The sequence below is a fragment of the Rhinatrema bivittatum genome, chromosome 3, assembly GCF_901001135.1.
Source record: "Rhinatrema bivittatum chromosome 3, aRhiBiv1.1, whole genome shotgun sequence".
Taxonomy (NCBI): Eukaryota; Metazoa; Chordata; class Amphibia; order Gymnophiona; family Rhinatrematidae; genus Rhinatrema; species Rhinatrema bivittatum.
The window spans coordinates 323,069,202-323,094,677 of NC_042617.1; the positions used below are offsets into that span (position 1 = coordinate 323,069,202).

The window sequence follows — 25,476 nt, forward strand, 5'->3', positions numbered from 1 at the left end:
GTATGTCCTAATAAAATATTTCACTGACAGGTAAGGAAAGTACAAAGTGATCACAAACTGACCTTCTTTTTATACAGAAACACAGGAGCCAAAGGAACAGATAGAGGAAGGAACCACAGCTGATACCTCAGGTAAAACCCAAAGCATGCAATTCCCTTCCCTCCCTCTAGATGCAGTGCAATTTAGAGAAAAAGATTTGCTGGTTAAGATGGAGAAAAATAATATGGCATTCTCATTGACTTGTTATATATATATATAACAGACTTGCTTATAAATAAAAGCACAAGAACATATTGGATCAAACCCAGGGTCCATCAAGCCCAGCATCCTGTTTCCTACAGTGGCCAATCCAGGTTACAAGTACCTGGAAAATATCCAAACAGTAAATAAATTCCATGCTACTAAAGCTGGTAATAAGTTAGTTCCTAACAGGCTAATTTTTAAAGCCTGGCACATGCCGAAACGGAGGGATATGCATGTGGCCGGGCTGCGCGCTCACCACATGCATTTTCAAATGCTCACAGCCATGCGAGTATCCCCTGGTATGCACACAACTTTTTTTTTAAGGGGTGGGCTGGGGGTGGGGTCTGCGGAGCAAGGGCTGGCCATGACCGCATTAGGAGCTGTCCCGGTGAAGCAAGCACTGGCAGTTGGCTGGTGTGTGAACCTTACTTCATTTCTTCAGATGAAGTAAGATCCAAAACAAAAAAGATTAGTTAGAATGGGTTTAGGGGTTGAGGTGGAGAGTGGAAAAGGGAGGAAGGTTAGATAGGGGGATAGGGAAGTTTCCAATAAAGGAACGGACTGAGAGGGAACTGGGCAAAGGCCCTATCGTGTCACCACTTGTTTTAAAGAATGCCCTCCCCCCCGTGCGCCCGAGTGGGCACCCGCACACCGATACAAAATCAGGCACACGTGTGTGCGGGCATCGGATTTTATAATATGTCCATGCCCATTGAAGCCTCCTGCTCCTCTCTCAGTACACTCGAGGCCCATGTCTCGCCCACCGTTGGTTCTTCGACCACCCGCCTCCCTAGAGGGTCACAGTGAATGGGAGGCCCCTTAAGACCCCTGGGAAAGGGAGGCATCCATATCCTCCTCTGAAGAACTGGAGGATCTGCCTTCCGAGCCCGCTCCACCAGAGGAGTGACGAAAATCTTCCCCAGAGGATCTCTCTTTTGCGGGTTTCGGAAAGGCTATGGCAGAATCGGTGCCTTTCCAACTTTTAACGGAACAGGAGACTAGGCAGAAGATGCTTGAGATTCTGCAATTCTTGGATGCCCTGAAAGAGGAGGTGGCAGTGCCAGTCCATGACATCTTTAAAAAGCTGGGAACACCCCATCTCGGTACCACAGGTTAACCGGAAGACGGATGCAGTGTACTTAGTTCAGCCATCTTCTGGTTCTAGAGCCGTCAGCTCCCCCACCAATCGGTGGTGGTAGAGTCAGCCCTGAAGAAGGCAAAAAGAATCCACACTCATGCCTCGGTTTCCCCAGGGCGAGAGCATAGAGCCCTGGATGCCCTTGGATGTCGGATTTTTCAGGGCGCTATGTTGCCTACCTGGATCACTTGCTATCAATTATACATGGGGCAATATTCCAGGAATCTGTAGAAACAGGCTGTAGAATTTAGTGAGCACCTACCACAGCAATTCCAGGAGGATTTTCAGGCTATCATCCAGCAGGGCCAGGAGTGTGAGAAGCACGAGGTTCGCTCTGCTTATGATGTCTTTGAGATAGTCATGAGGACCGCTGCAATGAGCATAGGAGCCCAGCAAATGGCATGGCTGTGAGCTTTAGACTTGCGCCCTGATGTCCAAGACTGTCTGACAGACTTATCGTGTACAGAGGAAAATCTGTTTGGAGACCGAATTAAGTAGATGGTGGCGCAACTGAAGGACTATCAAGACACCCTTCAGCAGTTGTCAGCCAGTTCCTCTAACACCCAGCCACCCAAGAAGCCCCCAAGGCAATACCCCAAGCGTCCTTTTTATAGGCCTCAAAAATAATACCCACCAGCACCCAGATCCAGAGCTCAGTGGCCTACACCCAGGCGAGGCCATGTAAACCTTGGCCATCATGGCAACCACAGTTCTACCGCAGAACCCCGCCATGGGGTTTTGACTGGCGGCAGGGAGCATGAGCCAGCCTTCTACTCAAGACATGATTACCCCCAGTTGGGGATCGACTCCAGCTGTTTGCAGATTTGTGGACCTCAATCACATTGGACCTGTGGGTCCTGTCCATCGTGTGTCAGGATTACCAGTTGCATTTCCAGTATCATCCACCCCTGTTATCTCAATGTCCCCGGTGGAGAGCAACAGGGGACTTATAAATACTTTGGGTAGAACTTCCCGCCCTTGTTCTGGTTCAAGCAGTTGAACCCAACCCGTCCAGCCAACAGGGCAAGAGGATTCTACTCCAGGTATTTTCTAATCCGTGGATCTGTGGACCTCACTGTTAACCATGTTTAACCACATGATCTCCACTCTCACTTCTCAACCTCCTGTTCAAAACCTTGGCGTCTTAGTGGACTCACATTTGAACCTGAAAAACCAGGATGTCCAACCTGATCTAGTAACTACCACTCACCACCTTTTTCTGTAACCTACGACTACCCAGGAATCATTAATATCTCAACTCTCCCCTGGAAAGGACTACTACAATAACATCTCGCCCATGGTTAAACAGTGGCTCTTCCTTCCATTACCATCCGAATACTAAGCCTTGAAAAGCTCTACCCAGAATTGATCCATGTATTGAATTTTGCATTGTTTGAATATTTCTCTCCCAAATCTTGCATTTTCTCAATAACTTCTCCTGCTAAATTCTTGCCACTGAATTTTTACCTTCTAATTTCCCTATCAGTTCCATCTCTCCACCCCCACAATGCCTCCCCTTGCACACTCTTCACCCAACTCCTTCCCCATACCCCGCATATACTACCCTCTGCTCAGACCCCCATCCTCTCGCTTTGCGAACCCCCAACCCCAGCATAAATCCCTCCTTCCCATTCTTATCTCCCCACTAACAAAACTCCTCAGTCTCATCACTCTATCCATCATTCTTTTTAATGCTCATTCCCTTTCCAAAAAAACTCACATCCTTGATGACCTAATTCATGACCACAACCCTGTAATCTGCACAGTCACTGAAACTTGGCTCAAGGACACTGACACAGTCCTTTTGAACCAACTCCCATCTTGTTCCTATGACATTTTTTCTATACCAAGACAAAAGAAAAAGGGAGGGAGCATTCTCCTCTTGGCTAAAAAAAGCCTTAAACTCACGCCCATAAATATCAACCCCCCTCCCAAAGTCGAAGTCGGCCTATTTAAATCCCCTGACCTGCAAATCTGCCTCATCTATGCCCCCCCTGGCCTCCTGAAACATAATCCCTCGCCAGTCATAGAACTCTTTTCTAACAACATAAACAATGAAAAACCTGCCATTATATTGGGTGATATCAATCTCCACGTTGATTCAACACCCCCTTCATCCTCCTGTGACACCTTCATTACTGCCCTGCCTGCCCTAGGCTTCACACAGACCATCTCAGCCCCCACACACAAGGCAGGGCACACCCTCAACCTCATTTTTATCAATTCCTGCATCCAGGTCACTTCACCCCCCCACCTGCACCCCTGTCCCGTGGTCCGATCACGCACTCATCAAGACTCAACTCACTGCCAACGTCACTAACCCCTGCAACCTAACGCAAAGCAACACATCCTTCTCGTACCGCACATCGTGCACTACCGATTTGTTGCTTTGCGTTAGGTTGCAGGGGTTAGTGACGTTGGCAGTGAGTTGAGTCTTCATGAATGCGTGATCGGACCACGGGACAGGGGTGCAGTTGGGGGGGTGAAGTGACCTGAATCACTTAACAAACTTGACTGCTCCTCCCCCGATACTGCACTCAATTCATGGGTCAGCCTCACCCATGACATAGCCAACAATTTATGCCCCCTTATCACACTCAAGCAACGCACCTCCCCATCCAATAACAAACCCTGGTACACCAAGGAGCTTCAACAAATGAAACACAACCTCAGATTTAAAGAAATAGCATGGCGGAAAGACCCTAACCCACAGCGCTCCACTGTCTACAAATCCTACCTACACTCTTTCCACCATGCCATTCAAAACACCAAACAAGACTACTACGCCGTTAAGATCCATCAATATACATTCAATCCCAAAGCCCTCTTCTACGTCGCAGCCCTCACCTCCCCCCTCAGTCCCATCATCACTGATGAAGAAGCAAGTTCAAAATGTGAAGAACTCGCTCACTTCTTCCATAACAAAATATCCAACCTTCTCCTCACCCTCCCCTCCGCATTTACCCATCCTCCCCTCTCCCACCTGCCCAATCACCTCCCCCCTCCCTCTTGAAAAACTCTTTCACCACCATAAAACCCACATCCTCTAAAGAAATCGAAACTATCCTTAAAAAATCCAAGCCTACACCTCACCCTTCTGAAACTATTCCCATGAAAACTCTTCTTTCCATCCCTAACATCATTGCTCCTACTCTAGCAGAGATTATTAACTCCTCCCTATCCTCCGGCTCAGTTCCCGCTCTGCTCAAGCATGCAGTCGTCAAACCCCTACTCAAGAAGCCCTCGCTGGACCCAAAAAACCCAGCTAACTACCATCCCATTTCCAATCTCCCCTTCATCTCTAAAATCATGGAGAAGGTTGTAAACAAGCAACTCATGGATTACCTAGATGACAATGACATACTTCACCCCTCACAGTTTGGTTTTTGCAAACATTTAAGTACCGAAACCCTCCTTCTTTCACTTACTGACTTTCTCCTCACAGGCCCTGACCAAGGCCATAACTTCCTCATCGCTTTCCTTGACATCTCCGCTGCATTTGATACGATAAGCCATGATCTACTCATCGCACGCCTTGCCGACATTGGCATCGCTGACACTGCCTATTATGGTTCAGATCCTACCTCTCTAACAGACACTTTTCTGTAAAAATAGGCACCTCTGAATCCTCCCACTTCACACTCTCTCAAGGTGTGCCACAAGGTTCTTCCCTCTCCTCCACCCTGTTCAATATATACCTCCTCCCCCTCTGTTTCTGTCTTTCAGATCTGGGCCTCAAATTCTACATATATGCAGATGATGTCCAAATCATCATCCCTATCCAGGACTCTCTAACTGCTACCCTAAATTTCTGGGAAAAATGCCTCTCCTCCATCAACACTTTCCTGACCTCCCTTCAATTTTCCCTCAACGCCGCTAAAACTGAACTCCTCCTCATACATAACCAACAGACCTTCAAGCTTTCTCCCTCCAACGACCACATGATCTCCACTCTCACTTCTCAACCTCCTGTTCGAAACCTTGGCGTATTAGTGGACTCACATTTGAACCTGAAAAACCATATCACCTCCGTCATAAAAGGAGGTTTCTATAAACTCATGGTTATAAAAAAGCTAAAGCCTCTACTCCACACCCATGATCTCAAAACTGTTGTCCAAGCCACTTTATCTTCTGAGCTAGATTACTGCAACTCCCTATATCTTGGCCTTCCTCTCTCCACCATCAGACCTCTACAGATATTACAGAACGCAACAACTAGGTTAATTAGCAATGCCCGCAAATCAGATCACATAACTCCAATCCTCAAGGACCTACACTGGCTCCCCATCTCATACCGTTTTTAAATCCTTTTTAAAATCCTTACCATCATACACAAAATCATTAACAAAAATAATTCCTCATGGCTGAGTGAATCATTGAATCTCACAAAATCCTCCCGCCCTACCAGAAAGAACCATAAATGCACACTACAAGTCCCCCCACTTAAGAAAGCCCGACTTACAACCACAAGAAATCGTGCCTTTTCGATTGCAGGCCCCACACACTGGAATACCCTACCCGTCAATCTCCGACTGGAACCATGCCCTTACAAATTCCGGAAAATGCTGAAGACATGGCTTTCCTCCAGGCTTTCCCAGAATAATCCCTCACCGTCTCCTCCTGCTGCCATCTCCTCCTGCCGCCGTCTCCTCCTGCCCCTTCCCTGACCCCTTCGTCATCCCTTTTTTCCAAACGTAAACTGATGAATACTGTTGCATATATATTTAAACATGTAAATATGTAAATATGAAATCCTCCTCCACGTTAATTTTTCTATTTAGTTGCATTTGGTTAAATTTTGCTTCATCCCTTCTTCCTCTTTCCAGTTTTATCGATTGTCCCGTTTCCCCCTCCCCTGTTTATTGTAATTTCCAACTTTTCGTTAAAATGTAAACCGACATGATGTGTATTTTAATGTCGGTATATAAAAGCTGTTAAATAAATAAATAAATACATAATCCCCAAGAAAACGGGTGGTCTTCGACCCATTCTGGACCTGAGAGCTTTAAACTGTTTCTTGGTGAAGGAGAAGTTCAAAATGGTGTCGCTGGGCGCCCTGATTCCCCTTCTCATGGCAGGAGATTGGCTGTGTTCCCTCAACCTAAATGACTTGTATGCCCATATCCCCATCATTCCAACTGATCAGCAGTACCTATGGTTCCTGGTCGACATGAATTACCATCAGTATCGCATTCTGCCCTTTGGTCTGGCATCTGCTCTCCGTGTCTTCACAAAATGTCTGGCGGTTGTTGGAGCCCATCTTCGAAGGTGGGGGGGGGGGGGGGGGGGTCACGTTTTCCTGTACCTCGACGATTAGCTTCTCAAGGGCAACCCCGACAAGGGGCTCAGACTGCCTTGAGCTTTACGATCAAAACTTTGGAGACACTGGGATTTGTGATCAAATATCCCAAATCCCATCTCAAACAGTCACTGCAACTGGATTTCATTGGGGCTCGACTGGACATGATCCAGGCGAAGGCCTTTCTACTTCTGGACAGGGCAGAAACCCTCGCGGCTTTTGCTTGAGATGTCTCCAGTTGCCCTCATGTCTCGGCATACCGATTCCGTTGGTTGCTGGGCCACATGACAGGAACAGTACATGTTTGCCCGGCTGCACATGTGAAGAGCAGAGTAGATACTGTGCTCTCAAATGGTGTCAGGCTACTCAGGACCTACGTGCTCGTGTTCTTATCACAATACTTTTACAACTATCTCTCCAGTGGTGGGTGAGGTCGGGAACTCATGTTTCGGGCTTTCACACCCAGGGGTTTTGGTCTATCTGTGAATTGCAGGTCCAAATCAAACTTTTGAAGTTACAGGCAATCTGATATGCCCTTCAGGTGTTCCGGGAGCAGCTCCTGAACAAGGTAGTTCTCTCAGAATGCGGTCCGCACTTTGTCGTGGGCCATCAAACATGGCATCACTCTCCGAGCAGTGTACATTCCGTGGGTGGACAACACCCTGAAGAACTTTTTGAGCCAGGCGTTCCAACCTCACGAGTGGTCCCTCAGTCAAGAGATAGCGAACTGGATCTTTAAGAACATAAGAACATAAGAAATTGCCATGCTGGGTCAGACCAAGGGTCCATCAAGCCCAGCATCCTGTTTTCAACAGAGGCCAAACCAGGCCACAAAAACCTGGCAAGTACCCAAAAACTAAGTCTATTCCATGCTACTGATGCAATTAATAGCAGTGGCTATTCCCTAAGTCAACTTGATTAATAGAGGTTAATGGACTTCGCCTCCAAAAACTTATCCAATCCTTTTTTAAACCCAGCTACACTAACTGCACTAACCACATCCTCTGGCAACAAATTCCAGAGCTTCATTGTGCATTGAGTGAAAAATAATTTTCTCTGATTAGTTTTAAATGTGCCACATGCTAACTTCATGGAATGCCCCCTAGTCTTTCTATTATCTGAAAGAGTAAATAACCGATTTGCATCTACTCATTCAAGGTCTCTCATGATTTTAAAGACCTGTATCATATCCCCCCTCAGCCGTCACTCCTGGGGGGACTCCCAACAAAGACTTCTTCGCCTCCTCTGAAAACAGGAAGGTGTGCCGCTTCTGCTCCCTTAGCCGGAAGAGTGGTGGATCAATGGCAGATGCATTCTCCATTCCCTAGGGCACCGGATTGCTGTACCCTAGCCCCCCCCCCCCTTTCTCTTATATTGAAAACGCTCCAGAAGTTGCAGCAGGATCAGGTTCCATGATCCTGATCGCCTCCTTTTGGCCCTGTCAAATCTGGTTTCCAACCCTTTGGGACCTGGCCTCAAGCCCTACGATCTGATTAGGGATGGCTCTGGACCTGATCACCCAGGACCATGGCAGGCTCCACCAGCCCAACCTACAAGCCCTAGCCCTCAAGGCTTGGATGTTGATCGGGTGACAGTGAGGGCCCTTGGCCTCTCAGAAGGGGTATCACGTGTTACTCTGGAGTCTAGGAAAACTTCCACTGGAAAATCCTATAATCTAAAGTGGAGAAGGTTCTCTTCTTGGTGCGAAGGACGTGGTCTGGATACCTTCACTTGCTCCCCATCCACACTCTTAGACTACCTGTTGTCCCTCTCCGAATCTGGTCTACAGACTACTTCAGTGAGGGTTCACCTCAAAGCCATTGGAGCATACCATCAGGGAATGGATGGTACCGTGATTTCCTCCCATCCGCTTGTGGGATGTTTTATAAGGGGCTTATTACATCTAAAGCCATTCACTCGCCCTCCAGTGGTTTCTTGGGATCTCAATGTAGTCTTCTTGCAACTTATGAAATATCCATTTGAGCCATTGCATTCTTTTGATTTAAAGTACCTTTCCTGGAAAATTATTTTTTTGGTGTCAGTTCCATCAGGTCTCAGGGTCGGTGAACTGCAAGCGCTGGTGTCGTACCTGCCTTATACAAAATTTTGTCACAACAAGGTGGTCCTGTGTACGCACCCAAAATTTCTTCCCAAAGTGGTTTTAGAGTTCCATCACAATCAATCTATTGTGCGGCCTTCTTTTTTCCGTAGGCCTCACGCCTACCAGGGTGAGCGTGCTCTACACATGCTAGATTGCAAGAGGGCACTTGCCTTTTACTTGGAACAGAAAGCGCCTCACTGCATTTCTAAGCAGACCCTATCCCATTGGCTAGCGGACTGTATTACCTTCTTCTATGCACAGGCGGTCATGTCAAAGCTTACTCTGTACAGGCCATATCAGTCTTAGAGGCTCACTTGTGTGCAGTTCCTATTCACGAGATTTGCAGAGCAGTGACCTGGAGTTCCCTCCACACATTCACCTCACATTATTGCCTGGACAATGATGGCCGGCAGGACAGTCGGTTCAGACAATCCATCCTCTGTAATCTCTTCCATCTGTAAAAACCTGTTGCATCCTTCGGTCTCAGATAGCTTCGACCTCTGTGCCTCACCTTTCTTCCTTCTCTCTCCTCAAGCCTTGGGAAGATGGTTGCTGCCACGTCTTCATGCGCTCTCTCCGGTGTCCCCGGAACGGCAAAGGCAACGGTATTCGCTATGATTATCCTGAGGGCCTCCTAGACTGCGCGCGTGCCACCCACATCTTTATCCACGTCATGGCAGGAACCTCGGGGGCGTCCCCTCTGAGTGACATCATCACATCCTGGTATTTAGCCTGCCCTTCGTTTGCTAACAAACTGAGTTAGCAAGGATTGGAATGCTCCGGTCTAAGCTGCTCTGCTTCTTCTAGCTGCAGCAGGAAGCTCTCTGTGCCCTTCAGAGTATTCTCTCTAACCTGGGTACTCGCTCCTCGAGGGCCTGCTCTCCCTAATCTGGTGCCTGGCAGTGATCAACTTCTGCTTGACTGGATCTTCAACTACAGCTTCAGCTTCAGTGAGTACTAACCTTCAGTCTGTCTTCAGCTTCAGCGCTCCGCTCTACATCCGGGACCTGTCCCTGCTATGCCGTACTGCCTACCATCTATTCGAGTGAGAGATTGTCTCCTCTGCTGAGGATCCCTGACTGCTTCACTGGGTTATTTCCATTGCTGCCCGCTTCCTGGGCAGAGCCTTCAAGCTGTATAATAAAATCCAACTTCTCTGTGTCTGCGTGTATAGAGTCTAGCCTAGTACTGTGGTTCCTCACGGGGCTCCTCCCTGTGGGAGTGGCCATCACCGCAGTACCCAAGAATCCACTCCAACACCTCAAAACCATAACAGATTGCTAACTCCATGGATTCGGCTCAGCTCACCACTTTGCTGGCTATTCTGGGCCTGGCCCAGCGAATCTCCAAACAACAGAATTCGTTAGACAATTTGACTGTTGCCTTTAACCAGCTACACGCACAGATGAATATACCGACTACCACAGGTAAAGAATTTACACTGCCAGAAGTGACGATCAAGACTACAGTGCCTCTATCTGCTCCGACACGATTCGCGGGTGAAGTTTGGAAATGTAGAGGTTTTATTAATCAATGTTGCATGCACTTTTCTCTGCAACCTAACCATTTCCTTACAGCGTATGCCAAGACCACCTATATCCTTTCGTATCTGGACGGAAGAGCACTGGCTTGGGCCTCACCGCTGTGGGAGCACTATGGTTTATTCAGGCTTCGGCCTGCTCTTGCTCGGCCACCCCGTGTCAGAATGTGTTCCTATTGATGCCCGGAGCTCCTGGAGTCCGCCTGTTGCTGCCTCTGGGCTGACCTCGATTCACCCATCGATGACTACCGACGGAGACCACCTAAGTCCAGCCAGCCCCGGCACCCAAAGGCTCAACCCGTGGGAACAAGGGCTGGTACTGGTGAAGCACCAGCCGGCCTCCGTCCATCAGCCCTCTCTGTCTGCCAACAGTGGGGACCTGTAGGTTCCCTCCTACGGGTAGCGTCAACCCCACCTCGGCCCAAGGGTCCACCTCCGGCGCAACACCTAGCCCTTAGAGGATTGTGTGAGACTCAGTTTGAACCACTAAAGAGAGCTACAGTTAAGGACTTGACTCTAAAAATGTTTTTCTTGGTGACTATTTGTTCAGCCAGGAGAATTTCGGAGCTCCAAGCACTGTCGTGTTGAGATCCCTTCCTACAGATGTCGGATTCAAGGCTATCTTTATGCATGGTGTCTTTTTTTCTACCTGAGGTAGTCTCGGCATTCCATCTTAGTTAGACAGTGGAGCTTCCAGCTCTTCAGTATGGATTCCTCTACACCTCACATGGGGGAGCTTAGGGTCTTAGATGGGAGGCATGCATTACTGAGGTATCTAAAGGTCACTTTTGATTTCAATAGATCAGATCACCTCTTTGTAGATCGGATCATCTCTATGTACTGTGGAGTGGTCCAAGAAAGGGAAGTAAGGAGTCTAAGGCTTCAGTTGCATGGTGGCTAAAGGAAGCAATCGAGTCAACTTACATTTCTAAAAGGTGCTCCCTGCTGGGGATTTTAGGGGCACATTTAAAATTTTCTCAGGTGCCTTCCTGGGCTGAGTCACAACAAGTGTTTCCGCATGAAATTTGCTGAGTGGCTACCGTGAAGTTGTTGCACACTTTTGCTAGGCATTATCGCTTGGTTGTCAGGGCTCCAGCTTCCATGTGCTTTAGTGAGAGTGTTCTACGAGCAGAATGTTCCAGGTCCTACCCGAGTTAAGGGGAGCTTAGGTGCATCCCAGGAGTCTAGACTGATCTGGGTACATACAGGGAAAGGAAAACTGATTTACCTGCTAATTTTTGTTCCTGTAGAACCATAGATCAGTCCAGAGACCTGCCCATTTACTGAGGGGGAGAGTCCACCGCTCATACTGTTGCTTTGTATATAGTATGAAGTTATTAGAAGTTTTCAATGCTGATCACTTATGTTAAATTTTGGAAATGAGTTTTCCATTGTCTTTTTGGGCAACTTCAACTTCCTCCAGCTTGTTGGAGGGGAGGGAGTTTGCTTAGAAGTTTATAGTTGTTGCTATATCATCTTGGCTTGGATTCAGGTCAATACTGAGGGACTGCAGGTGGCACACTGGGTTATGTATAATGTCAGTGAAACCTTCTCTGTCTTCATCTGCTGGCAGGGAGGCAAAACACAGGAATCTGGAGTGATCTGTGGTACTACAGGAAGGAAAATTAGCAGATAAGCACCAATTTAATTTTCTGTACATGAACAATAAAATACATTAGAGTTGGTGAATAGGTGTGGCACTTCAGATAAAGAAATGGGGTTCATTTTTCTGTAAAAGAAGCTTGTAGAAAACAGCATCTTCTTCTGCTTGTATATGAAGGGGAATAGTGACCAATCAAAATGCACCTGATGTCTGGGTAACGAATCAGAATATGGTTAATTTCTGCTCACAGAATAATAGAAACCAGAGAAGGTGTTTCTATATCTCTGCATCTATAATATCACTCTTTACCATAGAGCTGTAGCACACATTACATGCAAATGCAAGAAGTTCCTTCCCCATTGAGCTTAAAGGAAAATTAGTTTCTTACCTGATAATTTTCGTTCCTGTAGTACCAAGGATCAGTCCAGGACACCTGGGTTGTGACTCCGCACCAGTAGATGGAGACAGAGCAAAACTTGTGGGCGGAGCCATATATGCCCCTGTGCCAGTCACAGCCCCTCAGTCATACGTAATGTCAAAGTAGAAAATTCCAAAAGGCAACCATAGCTAACCATACAAACTTGCTATTAAAACGGAAATAATTCCAACACCCCTACAGGAACCAGACTCCCCAACCGGGAGAGCGAATAAAACAAGGGGTCAGCTTACTGAAAACAACGATGAGCGGACTCTCCGTTACTTTAGCGTAGCACTGCGGGCGGGAAGCTGGACTGATCCTTGGTACTACAGGAACGAAAATTATCAGGTAAGAAACTAATTTTCCTTTCCCTGTACGTACCAGGATCAGTCCAGGACACCTGGGATGTACCAGAGCCAACTTACCGAGGGTGGGAAGCAGAGAGTCCCGCTTGGAGTACCCTCTCTCCAAAACCCCCAGCATCAGTAACCTGAACATCCAACCGGTAATGCTTAATGAAGGTATGCAACGATTTCCAGGTAGCCGCCCTGCAAATCTCTTGAGGCGACACCTGAGAAGATTCCGCCCAAGACGCCGCCTGAGACCGCGTCGAATGAGCCCGAAGACCCACAGGCGGTGACTTTCCCCGCACAATATACGCGGATCCAATGGCCTCCTTGAGCCAACGGGCGATCGTCGTGCGGGATGCCGCAGAACCTTTCTTCGGACCTGAAGTCAACACAAACAGATGATCCGTCACCCGAAAAGAATTAGTGACCTCTAGATAGCGAAGAAGGGACCTCCGCACATCCAGTTTTCTCAATTCTCTCGCTTTCGGGTCCGAAGACTCCCCAACCACGAAAGCGGGAAGCTCAACCGATTGATTCAAATGAAAAGCCGACACGACTTTAGGCAGGAAGGAGGGAACCGTCCGCAAGGAAACCCCCGAATCGGAAAAGCGCAAGAAGGGCTCCCTACAGGACAGCCCCTGCAATTCCGAAACACGGCGAGCCGACGCAATCGCCACCAGGAATACGGTCTTCAACGTGAGATCTTTGACCGTAGAACGCTTCAGGGGCTCAAACGGCATTGAGCATAAGGCGGAGAGCACCCAGTTGAGGTTCCAAGACGGGCAAGGGAGTCGCAAAGGAGGACGGAGGTGTTTAGCCCCCCGAAGAAAACGGGAGATATCCGGGTGGAGAGCCAGAGAGACTCCCCGGACTTTACCACGCAAACAACCAAGCGCCGCCACTTGGACCCGTAGGGAACTGCACGCTAAACCTTTGGCCAGTCCCGCCTGGAGAAAAGCCAAAATATCGGAAATAGTAGCGGAGGTGGGATCCAGACCCCGCTCCACGCACCATTCCTCAAAAACTACCCAGACCCGAACATAAGCTAGGGACGTAGACTGCTTCCTGGATCTCAGCAACGTAGCAATTACCGCGTCTGAGTAGCCTTTTCTCTTCAACCGATACCTCTCAAAAGCCATGCCGCGAGACAGAAGTGATCCGCCTCCTCCAAACAGACGGGGCCCTGACGAAGGAGCCCCGCAAACCCCTGGAGATGACGAGGTGCTGCCACCGATAACTGGACTAGGTCCGCAAACCACGGACGACGCGGCCACTCCGGCGCTACCATCATCACGTTGGACGGGTGCAACTCTATGCGCCGCAGGATCTTGCCGATCATGGGCCACGGTGGGAACACATACAGAAGCACATCCGCCGGCCAGGTAAGCACCAACGCGTCGACTCCCTCTGCTCCCCTTTCTCGACGACGACTGTAAAATCTCGGAGCCTTTGCGTTGTGCCACGTGGCCATCAGATCCATGTGGGGCGTTCCCCAGTTCCTGCAGATGAAGAGAAACGCCTCGTCCACCAGCTCCCACTCCCCGGGGCTGGATCGCGCCTGACCCACGAGAGGAAGTGGTAGATAGAAATCCTCTGAAACCGGCTTCCAGCGGGAAAGCAATGAGGACTGCAGCGGCCGCAGGTGAGCGAACGCCCAAGGGACTAACGCCAGCGTGGAGGCCATAGACCCCAGAACCGTCAGGTAATCGCAGACTCGCGGACGGTGTAGCGACAAAAGACGCCGCACCTGAGACTGTAGTTTGCAGATCCGTTCCTGAGAGAGAACCACCTTGCCCCGTTTCGTGTCGAAAACGGCTCCAAGATACTCCAAGGACTGAGTGGGTTCCAGATGACTCTTGTTGTAGTTGACCACCCAGCCCAGGGACTGCAAGAGCTGTAGTACCCTGGCCACCGCCTGCCGACACAGACTCTCTGACTTCGCCCGAATCAGCCAATCGTCGAGGTAAGGGTGAACCAGAAGGCCTTCCCGACGCAACTGCGCCGCCACGACCACCATCACTTTCGTGAATGTCCGAGGAGCTGTCGCCAGGCCGAACGGGAGAGCCCGGAACTGGAAGTGCCTTCCCAGAATGCAAAACCGCAGGAACCGCTGGAACGCTGGTTGAATGCCCACATGAAGGTACGCTTCTGTGAGATCTAGGGACGCCAGGAATTCGCCTGGACACACTGACGCGACCACCGAACGAATGGTCTCCATCTTGAAGTGAGGGACACGAAGGCATCTGTTGACTCCCTTCAGATCTAGGATTGGTCGGAAAGTGCCGTCTTTCTTGGGGACTATGAAGTAAATGGAGTAACGGCCCTTGCTGTACTGATTGGCCGGAACCGGCGAAATGGCTCCCAAGCTTTCTAGTCGTCGGATAGTGTCTAGCACCGCCGCCTTCTTCTTGGGATCCTTGCAGGGCGAGACCAGGAATTTGTCCGCTGGGATGCGAGCAAAATCTAACTCGTAGCCGTGTCTTATCACGTCGAGGACCCACTGATCCGACGTCATGGTGGCCCATTCCTCGAAAAATAAGGTTAAACGCGCCCCCCACGTTTGGAACGACGTGCCGAGGACGCGACGAGGGATGGGCCGGCCGAACTTCATTGCGAAGGCTTGGACCCCGCACCTGACGGGGCCCCCCCTTGTCTGCCAAAGCGTTTGCCCCGAAAGGACTGCTGCCACTGAGTGTTCCGAGAGGAGGACGGCCTATACGAGGGCCCGGTGGATCTTTGCGGCCTTGACTTCCTGGGCCCCCGGAAACGGGCCCTGCCGGAAAACGAAGACCGCGTCCGGGCCCTATCCTCTGACAGCTTAAACGCCCGGTTCTCACCCAGGGAAACCATCAAGTCATCTAACTCCTTACCAAACAGCAATTTCCCCTTGAAGGGCAATGCCCCGAGGTGAGCCTTGGAAGAGCCATTCGCTGCCCAGTTGCGCAGCCAAAGGAGACGGCGTGCCGACACCGCTGCCACCATGGACCTAGCTGAGGTGCACAGAAGATCATGGAGTGCATCAGCCCCATGTGCTATAGCCGCCTCCAACCTGTCTGCCTGGGAAGCCTCCTCCGAAGAGAGACCCGCATTCGCCTGTAAGACCTGGGCCCAGCGCAGACTAGCTCGCATAGCGAAGTTCGTGCAAATGGCGGCCCGCACCCCTAGGGCGGATACCTCAAAAATCTTTTTAAGTTGTACCTCCAACTTCCGGTCCTGAATATCCCGGAGGGCCGTCGCTCCCGTGACCGGGATGGTAGACCTCTTCGTGACAGCGGACACCGCCGAATCCACCTTTGGGAGCCTGAGGAGCTCCAGCGCCTCCTCTGGTAAAGGGTAGAGTTTATCCATAGCCTTGCTGACTTTCAAACCTAACTCCGGAGTACCCCATTCCCGGAAGAGGATATCCGTGGACGAAAAATGAAATGGAAAAGCAACTGCCAGCCCTGTGAGGCCTAGCAGAACGGGATCCATATTGGCCTCCTGGCGGACCACCACCGGGGGGGCCTCAATCCCCAGATCCTGGAGAATGGCCGGGATGAGAGGCGACAGTTCTTCCCTGCGGAATAGTCGTACCACCTTGGGGTCATCACCGTCTACGGCCTGTGCTCCTTTTCCTGCACTGGGCTGCGCAGAACCATCTGCTGCTGCCTTCCCGGCCCCCATCAGGGGCTCCTCAGAGGACTCCGTATCCACCCCGGAGGAATCCTCTGAATCCGACTCCTGCGGCACCCCCCAGGGAAGCCGCTTCCCCCGGGACGACCCCTGGGCGATCTCCGCACCTTTCCTGGCCTTCTTCTTCCGTGGTGGGGACTGGTGGACCGCCGCACGAGAGACGTCCCCCCGTCTGCGCTTGCTTCGCTTGTATCTGATTACTTTGCGCAGCAACAGCGCAAAATCCTCAGAAAATTCACCTGAATCCGCCGAATCGCTCCCAGAATCCCCTCGGGACCGAAGCCCCTCCGAAGGGACCTCCCCCGCCTTGTCACGCTGCGGGGAAAGCGCGGGAGGCAAGGGCGAAGCCCCCACCGTTTCCCGCGAAATTTCCCAGCCGTTGGCCAAAATGGCCGCCACTCCCGCGCTAATCGGGAACAGGTCCTGAGGCCTGTCAGATGGGCCCCCACCTCGCGGCGGCGATCGCGCGACCCAGGAACGAGCCCCCCGAGGCGCTGCAGATGATCCCTCATCACCCGGGACGCAGGCCAAGCAAAGGCCGTCCCGGGATAGGCGCGCACGCGCCGAGCCGCAGGCCCTGCACTGCGCACCACGCAGCATGCCAGCGACCGCGGGAAAACAGAGACGCGCCGAAACAAACAAGAAACTACTTAAAATAAATAAAATAATTAAAATAATTAAAATGGGCGCAATCCGGCGACCTCCCCCCTGCTGACGACGCCCCCCCGAGCGGAACGGAGCGGCGACGCCAGGCAACGGAGAGCCGACAAAATAAAACAGCAAACCCTTTTTTTTTTTTTTTTACAAAAAAACGCTGTCCCTGGTTCTGAAGCCCTATTTCCTGCAGGGGTGAGTGAACTGGGCTCCCCGGTGTCACCCCTGACGCTGCCACTAGCCCAGCCGGGTCCTCGACCCTAGCAGCGGCCTCAACCGGGGGAGGGTAGTCCCCTCAGGACCTCTCAACCCCCCTGGGAGGCAGGGCAACCGGGACTAAAGAATTGAAAAACAAAACCCAATTTGGAAGAAAAAACAACTAGGCCTAATAAAAACTAACCCAAAAAGCAAACCTGACTAACCACCAGAATCAGGTCAGGCAGGGCTGTGACTGGACCTGCACCATCTACTGGAGACAGAGTAAGACTGAGGGGCTGTGACTGGCACAGGGGCATATATGGCTCCGCCCACAAGTTTTGCTCTGTCTCCATCTACTGGTGCGGAGTCACAACCCAGGTGTCCTGGACTGATCCTGGTACGTACAGGGAAAATCTAAATAGCTACCTGAGGCAAGAGGAAATGCAGTGACTTGCTTAAAGTCACAAGCAGTGTCAGAGGGAGAAACAGGAATCAAACCCTGTTCTCCTAGTTCCCTGTCAAAAAAACCATCAGAATTGCATTTTTTTCTCCGAATTAAGGAGGAAATTTTCAGAACTGCATTTTTATGTAAAGTCTGGGGGTGCTTTGTGCCAATTTTCAGAGGCAAAGTATGAACAGACTTTCCCTTTGAAAATGCCTCAGGAAGGTTAGCTGCAGACATTTGCATCTGCTTTGTTTGTGGCTCCATTTTCTCTGAAAGCACACAAAAATACAAAGCTAGGCCTGTTTTTGCATTCTCCACTCTAACCCTGCCCCCAGTAACGCCGCTGCTGCACCTGGGTAGGCAATGTTCAGAAACCTTTTCCCCACATAATTAGCTTTTCAAATTGCCCTCCCATTACTGGATTACCTGTCAGCACACCTAGTGTCTCAGGCAGCTGATGACTGAGGAGCACTGCCTCCGTGTGTATGTCCTAATAAAATATTTCACTGACAGGTAAGGAAAGTACAAAGTGATCACAAACTGACCTTTTTTTTATACAGAAACACAGGAGCCGAAGGAACAGATAGAGGAAGGAACCACAGCTGATACCTCAGGTAAAACCCAAAGCATGCAATTCCCTTCCCTCCCTCTAGATGAAGTGCAATTTAGAGAAAAAGATTTGCTGGTTAAGATGGAGAAAAATAATATGGCATTCTCATTGACTTGTTATATATATATATAACAGACTTGCTTATAAATAAAAGCACAAGAACAAAAGTCGCCATATTGGATCAGACCCATGGTCCATCAAGCCCAGCATCCTGTTTCCAACAGTGGCCAATCCAGGTTACAAGTACCTGGAAAATATCCAAACAGTAAATAAATTCCAAGGTACTAAAGCTGGTAATAAGTTAGTTCCTAACAGGCTAATTTTTAAAGCCTGGCACATGCCGAAACGGGGGGATATGCATGTGGCCGGGCTGCGCGCTCACCACATGCATTTTCAAATGCTCACAGCCATGCGAGTATCCCCTGGTATGCACACAACTTTTTTTTTTAAGGGGTGGGCTGGGGGTGGGGTCTGCGGAGCAAGGGCTGGCCATGACCGCCATTAGGAGCTGTCCCGGTGAAGCAAGCACTGGCAGTTGGCTGGTGTGTGAACCTTACTTCATTTCTTCAGATGAAGTAAGATCCAAAACAAAAAAGATTAGTTAGAATGGGTTTAGGGGTCGAGGTGGAGAGTGGAAAAGGGAGGAAGGTTAGATAGGGGGATAGGGAAGTTTCCAATAAAGGAACGGACTGAGAGGGAACTGGGCAAAGGCACTATCGAGTCACCACTTGTTTTAAAGAATGCCCTCCCCCCTGTGCGCCCGAGTGGGCACCCGCACACCGATACAAAATCAGGCACACGTGTGTGCGGGCATCGGATTTTATAATATGTCCATGCCCATTGAAGCCTCCTGCTCCTCTCTCAGTACACTCGAGGCCCATGTCTCGCCCACCGTTGGTTCTTCGACCACCCGCCTCCCTAGAGGGTCACAGTGAATGGGAGGCCCCTTAAGGCCCCTGGGAAAGGGAGGCATCCATATCCTCCTCTGAAGAATTGGAGGATCTGCCTTCCGAGCCCGCTCCACCAGAGGAGTGACGAAAATCTTCCCCAGAGGATCTCTCTTTTGTGGGTTTCGGAAAGGCTATGGCAGAATCGGTGCCTTTCCAACTTTTAACGGAACAGGAGACTAGGCAGAAGATGCTTGAGATTCTGCAATTCTTGGATGCCCCGAAAGAGGAGGTGGCAGTGCCAGTCCATGACATCTTTAAGAAGCTGGTAACCCACCTTTGGGAACACCCCATCTTGGTACCACAGGTTAACCGGAAGACGGATGCAGTGTACTTAGTTCAGCCGTCTACTGGGTTCTAGCGCTGTCAGCTCCCCCACCAATCGGTGGTGGTAGAGTCAGCCCTGAAGAAGGCAAAAAGAATCCACACTCATGCCTCGGTTTCCCCAGGGCGAGAGCATAGAGCCCTGGATGCCCTTGGATGTCGGATTTTTCAGGGCGCTATGTTGCCTACCTGGATCGCTTGCTATCAATTATACATGGGGCAATATTCCAGGAATCTGTAGAAACAGGCTGTAGAATTTAGTGAGCACCTACCAAAGCATGCAATTCCCTTCCCTCCCTCTAGATGAAGTGCAATTTAGAGAAAAAGATTTGCTGGTTAAGATGGAGAAAAATAATATGGCATTCTCATTGACTTGTTATATATATATATAACAGACTTGCTTATAAATAAAAGCACAAGAACATAAGTCGCCATACTGGATCAGACCCAGGGTCATTCAAGCCCAGCATCCTGTTTCCAACAGTGGCCAATCCAGGTTACAAGTACCTGGAAAATATCCAAACAGTAAATAAATTCCATACTACTAAAGCTGGTAATAAGTTAATTCCTAACAGGCTAATTTTTAAAGCCTGGCGCATGCTGAAACGGGGGGATATGCATGTGGCCGGGCTGCGCGCTCACCACATGCATTTTATTTATTTATTTATTTATTTATTTAGGTTTTTTTTATATACTGGTCTTCTTGCATTAGATGCAAATCAAATCGGTTTACATTGAACAATTAAACTTGCTTGAAAGCATTACATGTAACAGAGAACATCTAACATAAAAACCTGTAGGAACAATAATAAAAACATGGAGTTTGAAGTATTCATCTTAAACAGATGCCTTGCAGAAAACCAATGAGGAATTAAAAGTTAAAAATTAAATAAAAGATGGATGTATAGAGAGAAATAGGGCTTGGGAGCAATGAGAGGATAATTATAAGGGAGGATGTGGGGATGAGAGGGAAGGGGGAAAAAGAAAAACAGAGGGACCAGAAAGGTGGATAAAAAAAGAGGGATTAGAGGGAGGAATTATACAAAAAGAACAAACAAATCATATTTGCCATGGTAAGTCTACTGTAAGTAATCAAGGAAATGCTAGACTAAATAGCCAAGTTTTCAGTTTTTTCTTGAAGGACTGCTGGCAGGGGTCCTGTCTAAGGTCTGGTGGAAGTGAGTTCCAATGAGAAGGACCTGCCGTGGAAAGAGCCCTATTTCTTAGTGGAGTTTTGGCTTGAGGAACAAAAAGGGAGCCTTGATAAGCTTTTCTTATTGGTCTCTTTGATTTGTTGGTGCGAAACTGAAAGGTAAGATCAATTGGAGCTAAGTTGTTTAAGGATTTGTGTATGATGGTCATGGCTTTGTAGAGGACTCTGTATTTAATCGGAAGCCAATGAAGCTTGTAGAGAATGGGTGTGATGTGGTCTCTCTTTACGAGTTGGTCAGGATCCTGGCTGCTGAATTCAGTAACATTTGTAGAGGCTTGATGGAGTTGGCTGGAAGACCAAGTAGCAAAGCGTTACAATAGTCAACTTTGGAGAGGATTATTGATTGAAGGACAAGGCAGAAATCGTGTGAGTGCAAAAGGGGTTTTAGCCTTTTCAGAACTTGTAATTTGAAAAAGCATTCTTTAGTTGTGTTATTTACAAATCTTTTGAGGTTCAGATGATTGTCCAAAAGCACGCCTAGATCGCCCGTATGACATAGTGAGGGCAAAGGTAGTGCCGGCGCCATTTTGAAGATTGGCAATACGGCCCGCGTGCAGGAGGTCGCTCCCGGACCCCCGCTGGACTTTTGCAAGTCTTGTGGGGGTCAGGAGGCCCCCCCAAAGCTGGCCAAAAGTCCCTGGGGGTCCAGCGCGGGTCCGGGGGTGATCTCCAGCAGGCGTGACGTCGGGAGCCAGGAAACAAAATGGCGCCGGCGCTACCTTTGCCCTGTCACATGATAAGGGCAAAGGGCCACCTGCGCCATTTCTCAACGCAGTCGTGGCTAGAGAGAGAGGGAGATTGCGTCGGGACCCCCCCACTGGACCCCAGGTAATTTAAAACATTTTGGGGGGTTCGGGAGGGTGGGGGATTTCTTTTAAAGGTTCGGGGTGGGTTTTAGGGTTTTTTTGGTGTGCCGGTTTTCCCGCCCTCCCCCGATTTACGATTTTTAACGATTTTTTTAAAAAAAACAACACGACGATAAGATTTCCCTCCCCCCCCAGCCAAAATCGATCGTTAAGACGATCGATCACACAATTCACACCTCTACCAATTATAATGGTAGATGTCTCTCTAGGAATGAAGTTGTCATCCTGGGAGATGATGAGGTATTCTGTTTTTTGCTTGTTGATGACAAGGTTAAGTTTGGTAAGGAGCGAGCTGATTTCCTGAAAGCAATATTCCCAGAAAATTAAAGTGTTTTGAAGGGACTTCCTTATAGGGATGAGAATTTGTATGTCATCTGCATATATAAAATGTTTGATTTTCAGCTTAGATAGCAGGAAGCAGAGGGGTAGAAGATAAATGTTGAAGAGGGTTGGGGAGAGGGAGGAACCTTGTGGAACTCCCAGGTTTGAACTGATTGGCTTAGATTCTTTGTTATTAATTTTGACCTTGAATGATCTGTTGCTGAGAATGAATGAAACCAATCTAGGGCAGTGCCTGAACTACCAATGTCGGCTAGTCGGTCTAGAAGGATTGAATGATTGACCGTATCAAAGGCCGCCGAGAGGTCGAGGAGAATGAGCAGGTGAGGTTGTCTTTTATCTGAACTAAGGAAGACTGAATCCAAGAGAGAGATCAGAAGGGATTCTGTGTTAAGGGATTTCCGAAAACCATATTGAGATAGAGCCAGAATCTTGAAATCTTCCAAGTAGCCTGTAAGCTGTTTATTGACTATTTTCTCCATGACTTTAGCAATGAAGGGTAGGTTAGCAATGGGGCGAAAATTAGCTGGTTCATCTGTTGAAAGATTAGGTTTTTTTAGGAGAGGTTTCAAGATGGCTTGCTTGAGAGAATCTGGAACTTTACCTTGAGTTAATGAACAGTTAATGATTTCTGCGATGGGTTTCGCAATGGTGTTTGGTATTGACATGAGAAAGTTTGAAGGGATGGTATCTAAAGGATGTGAAGAGGGTTTGAGTTTTTTTAGAATATTCATAATTTCAAGTGATGAGGTGGTTTCGAATGATTTGAATGATGAGGTGGTCTCGAAGGATTCTAACCTGGCGTTTTGATGTGATGCTGTGGTCTGTGAGAGGTGGGTAGTAGGAGTAGAGGTGTGAAAAAGATTGGTGAGCTTGTTAACTTTCTCTTAAAAAAAGGAGGCGAGCTCAGTAGCTTTGGCGAACGCTTGATCATCTGGAATGGATGGAGGGGGGGGGGGGGGGTTTGGTTAGAGCTGAGACGTATGAAAAAAGAGCTTTGGAGTCAAATATGAAATGATGGATTTTTTTCGCGAAGAAATCTTTTTTTGTTTTAAAGATAGTGTTCCTATACTTATTGAGTGTTATGCTCCTGCCCACAAGAAGCATGGGCAGGCTCTTACCTCTAACAGACAGCCAGTCGGGCTGCTGACGCTGCTTCTTTCTCCCTGAATCAGCTGTTGCCATGCGGTCTGCTTCTCTGCTACTGTTCCTGCCTTCCCCCGACGTGCTGCTGCGATCCCGGGACCTTTGGCCAGCAGCGAGACCGTCTCTCTCCCACTGCCTGCTTCAGCCCGGGTCCTTGCCTGGCTGGGAAGCCGTCCCTCCCAGTGCCTGCAGCCTGCTACAGCTCTCTACTTCTGCCTGCAGTCTTACCTCTCCTCCTGGGGCTGTCCTCAAGGCATGGAGCCGTTCCTGCAGTCAGCCCTTCCCCCGTTTCCTCTGCAGCCAGCCTTACCTCTCTCTGCTTCTGTCCGTGCAGCTGGGAGCTGCTCAGTGACCTGCCTTCACCCAGCTCCAATCCAGGGCTGCTCCGCGGCTTCCTTGGGCCCTCCACGTGGCTGAGGACGCCACCAGCTGCCAGCTCTTCTCTCCAGCTCCCTAGGGCGCGGGCGCGCGCCTCTCTGCTCCTCTTCAAGGGCCAGCCAGGTGTGGCCCCCTGCTGACCCCTCCCTGGGCGTTGTCCACCTCAGCCCTACTAAAGGGCTCAGCTTTCACTGAGTCTTTGCCTTCGCAAGGAGTTGGTCACTCCTGAGATCCTTCGCTCCAGGAAGTCGTCCGTGTTCCAGCCTTCTGCAAGGTCCTGTGTTTTTTGTTACCTGTTGGAGCTCCTCGTCCAGTCCTGATGTCTGCCTGCCGTTCCAAGTCCCAAGGTCTGTCTCTTGATCCAGTCCTGATGTTCCTGCTGTTTCAGATGTCCATGTTCCAGCCCTGAGGTGTGTCTCCTGTTCCAGTCCTGATGTTCCTGATGTCCATGTTCCAGCCCTGAAGTGTGTCTCCTGTTCCAGTATCTGTGTTCCAGTCCTGATGTTCCTGCTGTTCCAGATATCCTTGTCCCTGATCCTGATGCCTAACCTGCCTCGTGCTGCCAGGAGAGCAACGTATTCTTGCCTCGTGCTGCCAGGAGTGCAGCGAACCTGCTTCCTCTTTCCTGTGCTCTCCCGCTCTCTGCGTGGTCCGTGACCAGCCTTTCAGGGCTGAGTAGGGCGCGCATGGGACAGGGTGGTCCGCGACTCAGTCCCGCGGGTGGTCTGAGTAGGGCGCCCTGAGGGACGGTGCCCATGTCTTCCTTCAGCCCTCGTTCCTGACTCCACCTCTGTGCATCCTGCACCTCGTCCTGAGTCCACGTCTGTGCCTGTCCACGTCTATGCATCCTGCACCTCGTCCTGAGTCCACGTCTGTGCCTGAGTCCACGTCTATGCATCCTACACCTCATTCCTGAGTCCACGTCTTTGCCTGAGTCCACGTCTAAGGATCCTGCATCTATGCCCGAGTTCACGTCTTTGGATCCTGCACCTCGTCCTGAGTCCACGTCTATGCCTGAGTCTACGTCGTTCCTGAGTCTCGTCTGAATCCATGTTCCAGTCTTCGCTGCCCTGGCCTCCATCCGGCCTGCCGCTTCGTGCCGTACCCTGTGGCAGGTCCGAAAGGGCTGGGAACGGTCGGAGGACTGTTCACAAGACCAACATTGCGTTGTTGGGTCTTCCGAAGCGTGCAGGTCCGGAGGAGGGCCTGTCTTCCATGTCACTCCAGCCCTGCTCCCGTCCAGCCCAGGCTCGGGCATGCCACGCCTTCCACGGCACTTCTTCAGAGTCCTCTGGGGTCGAGCCGTGGCCCAAGGACACACATCACCCAGGAGTGGGATCGCTTTCCTAGCGCTCCACAACAGATTGCGAAGGCCATGTGTCCGGGGTTCATGTCCTTGTGATGGGCCTGTGCCAACTTCTGGAGTTTCTTTGCCAAAGGAATTTTTTTTAAAAAAAGGAAAAAAAAACTTCAGTCCCAGTTTTTTCTGCTGTGCTTTACTGACCTGCTGGAGGCGCCAGCTTACTTGAACTTTTGTTTTCCCACACCGCTAAGAGGCCTAGCACCCGATTTCACCAAGTGCCTGCTTGAGACTTTTTGCTCAGCCTGGGTACACTTGCTGTACGACCTGCAGGAGGCGCCTGCACCCAGGTTCACCGCCATCTTCCACGCTGCAGCATCTGGTTCCTGTGCTGCTTGATTATCTTGTCCAGAATTTTTATTTTTTCCTCCGAGAATGTTTGTTCACCAGCAAGAGGTACCTTCCCAGAAGAGCTTACTCTGCTGAATTTCCTGCGCATCTTGCTCACTGAGTTCTCCATGCTACTAGTGATGCCTACTACCTGTCAGCTTGTGGTACACCTCTCCAGACGACCTGCAGGAGGCGCCTGCACCCCATCTGTGGTCATCTGTCCAATGGGGCCTGGAGTCTCAGTCATCTCTTCCAGCTGAACCAGCAGATGTCTTCGCTCTTCCTGCTCAGCCTCTACAGTA

General features: G+C 49.8%; 1 protein-coding gene across 6 annotated transcripts in view; it reads left to right on the forward strand.

Annotated features, from left to right (window-relative positions):
- Nucleotides 1-25,476, forward strand: part of AK9 (adenylate kinase 9) — an 829,950-nt gene that overhangs the window by 190,458 nt on the left and 614,016 nt on the right. For all 6 annotated transcript variants that reach the window (XM_029595283.1, XM_029595287.1, XM_029595288.1 and 3 more), the window contains exons 15-16: nt 78-131; nt 18,222-18,275. In XM_029595283.1, the coding sequence (XP_029451143.1) occupies nt 78-131; nt 18,222-18,275 (108 nt within the window). The remainder of the gene's footprint in view (nt 1-77; nt 132-18,221; nt 18,276-25,476) is intronic.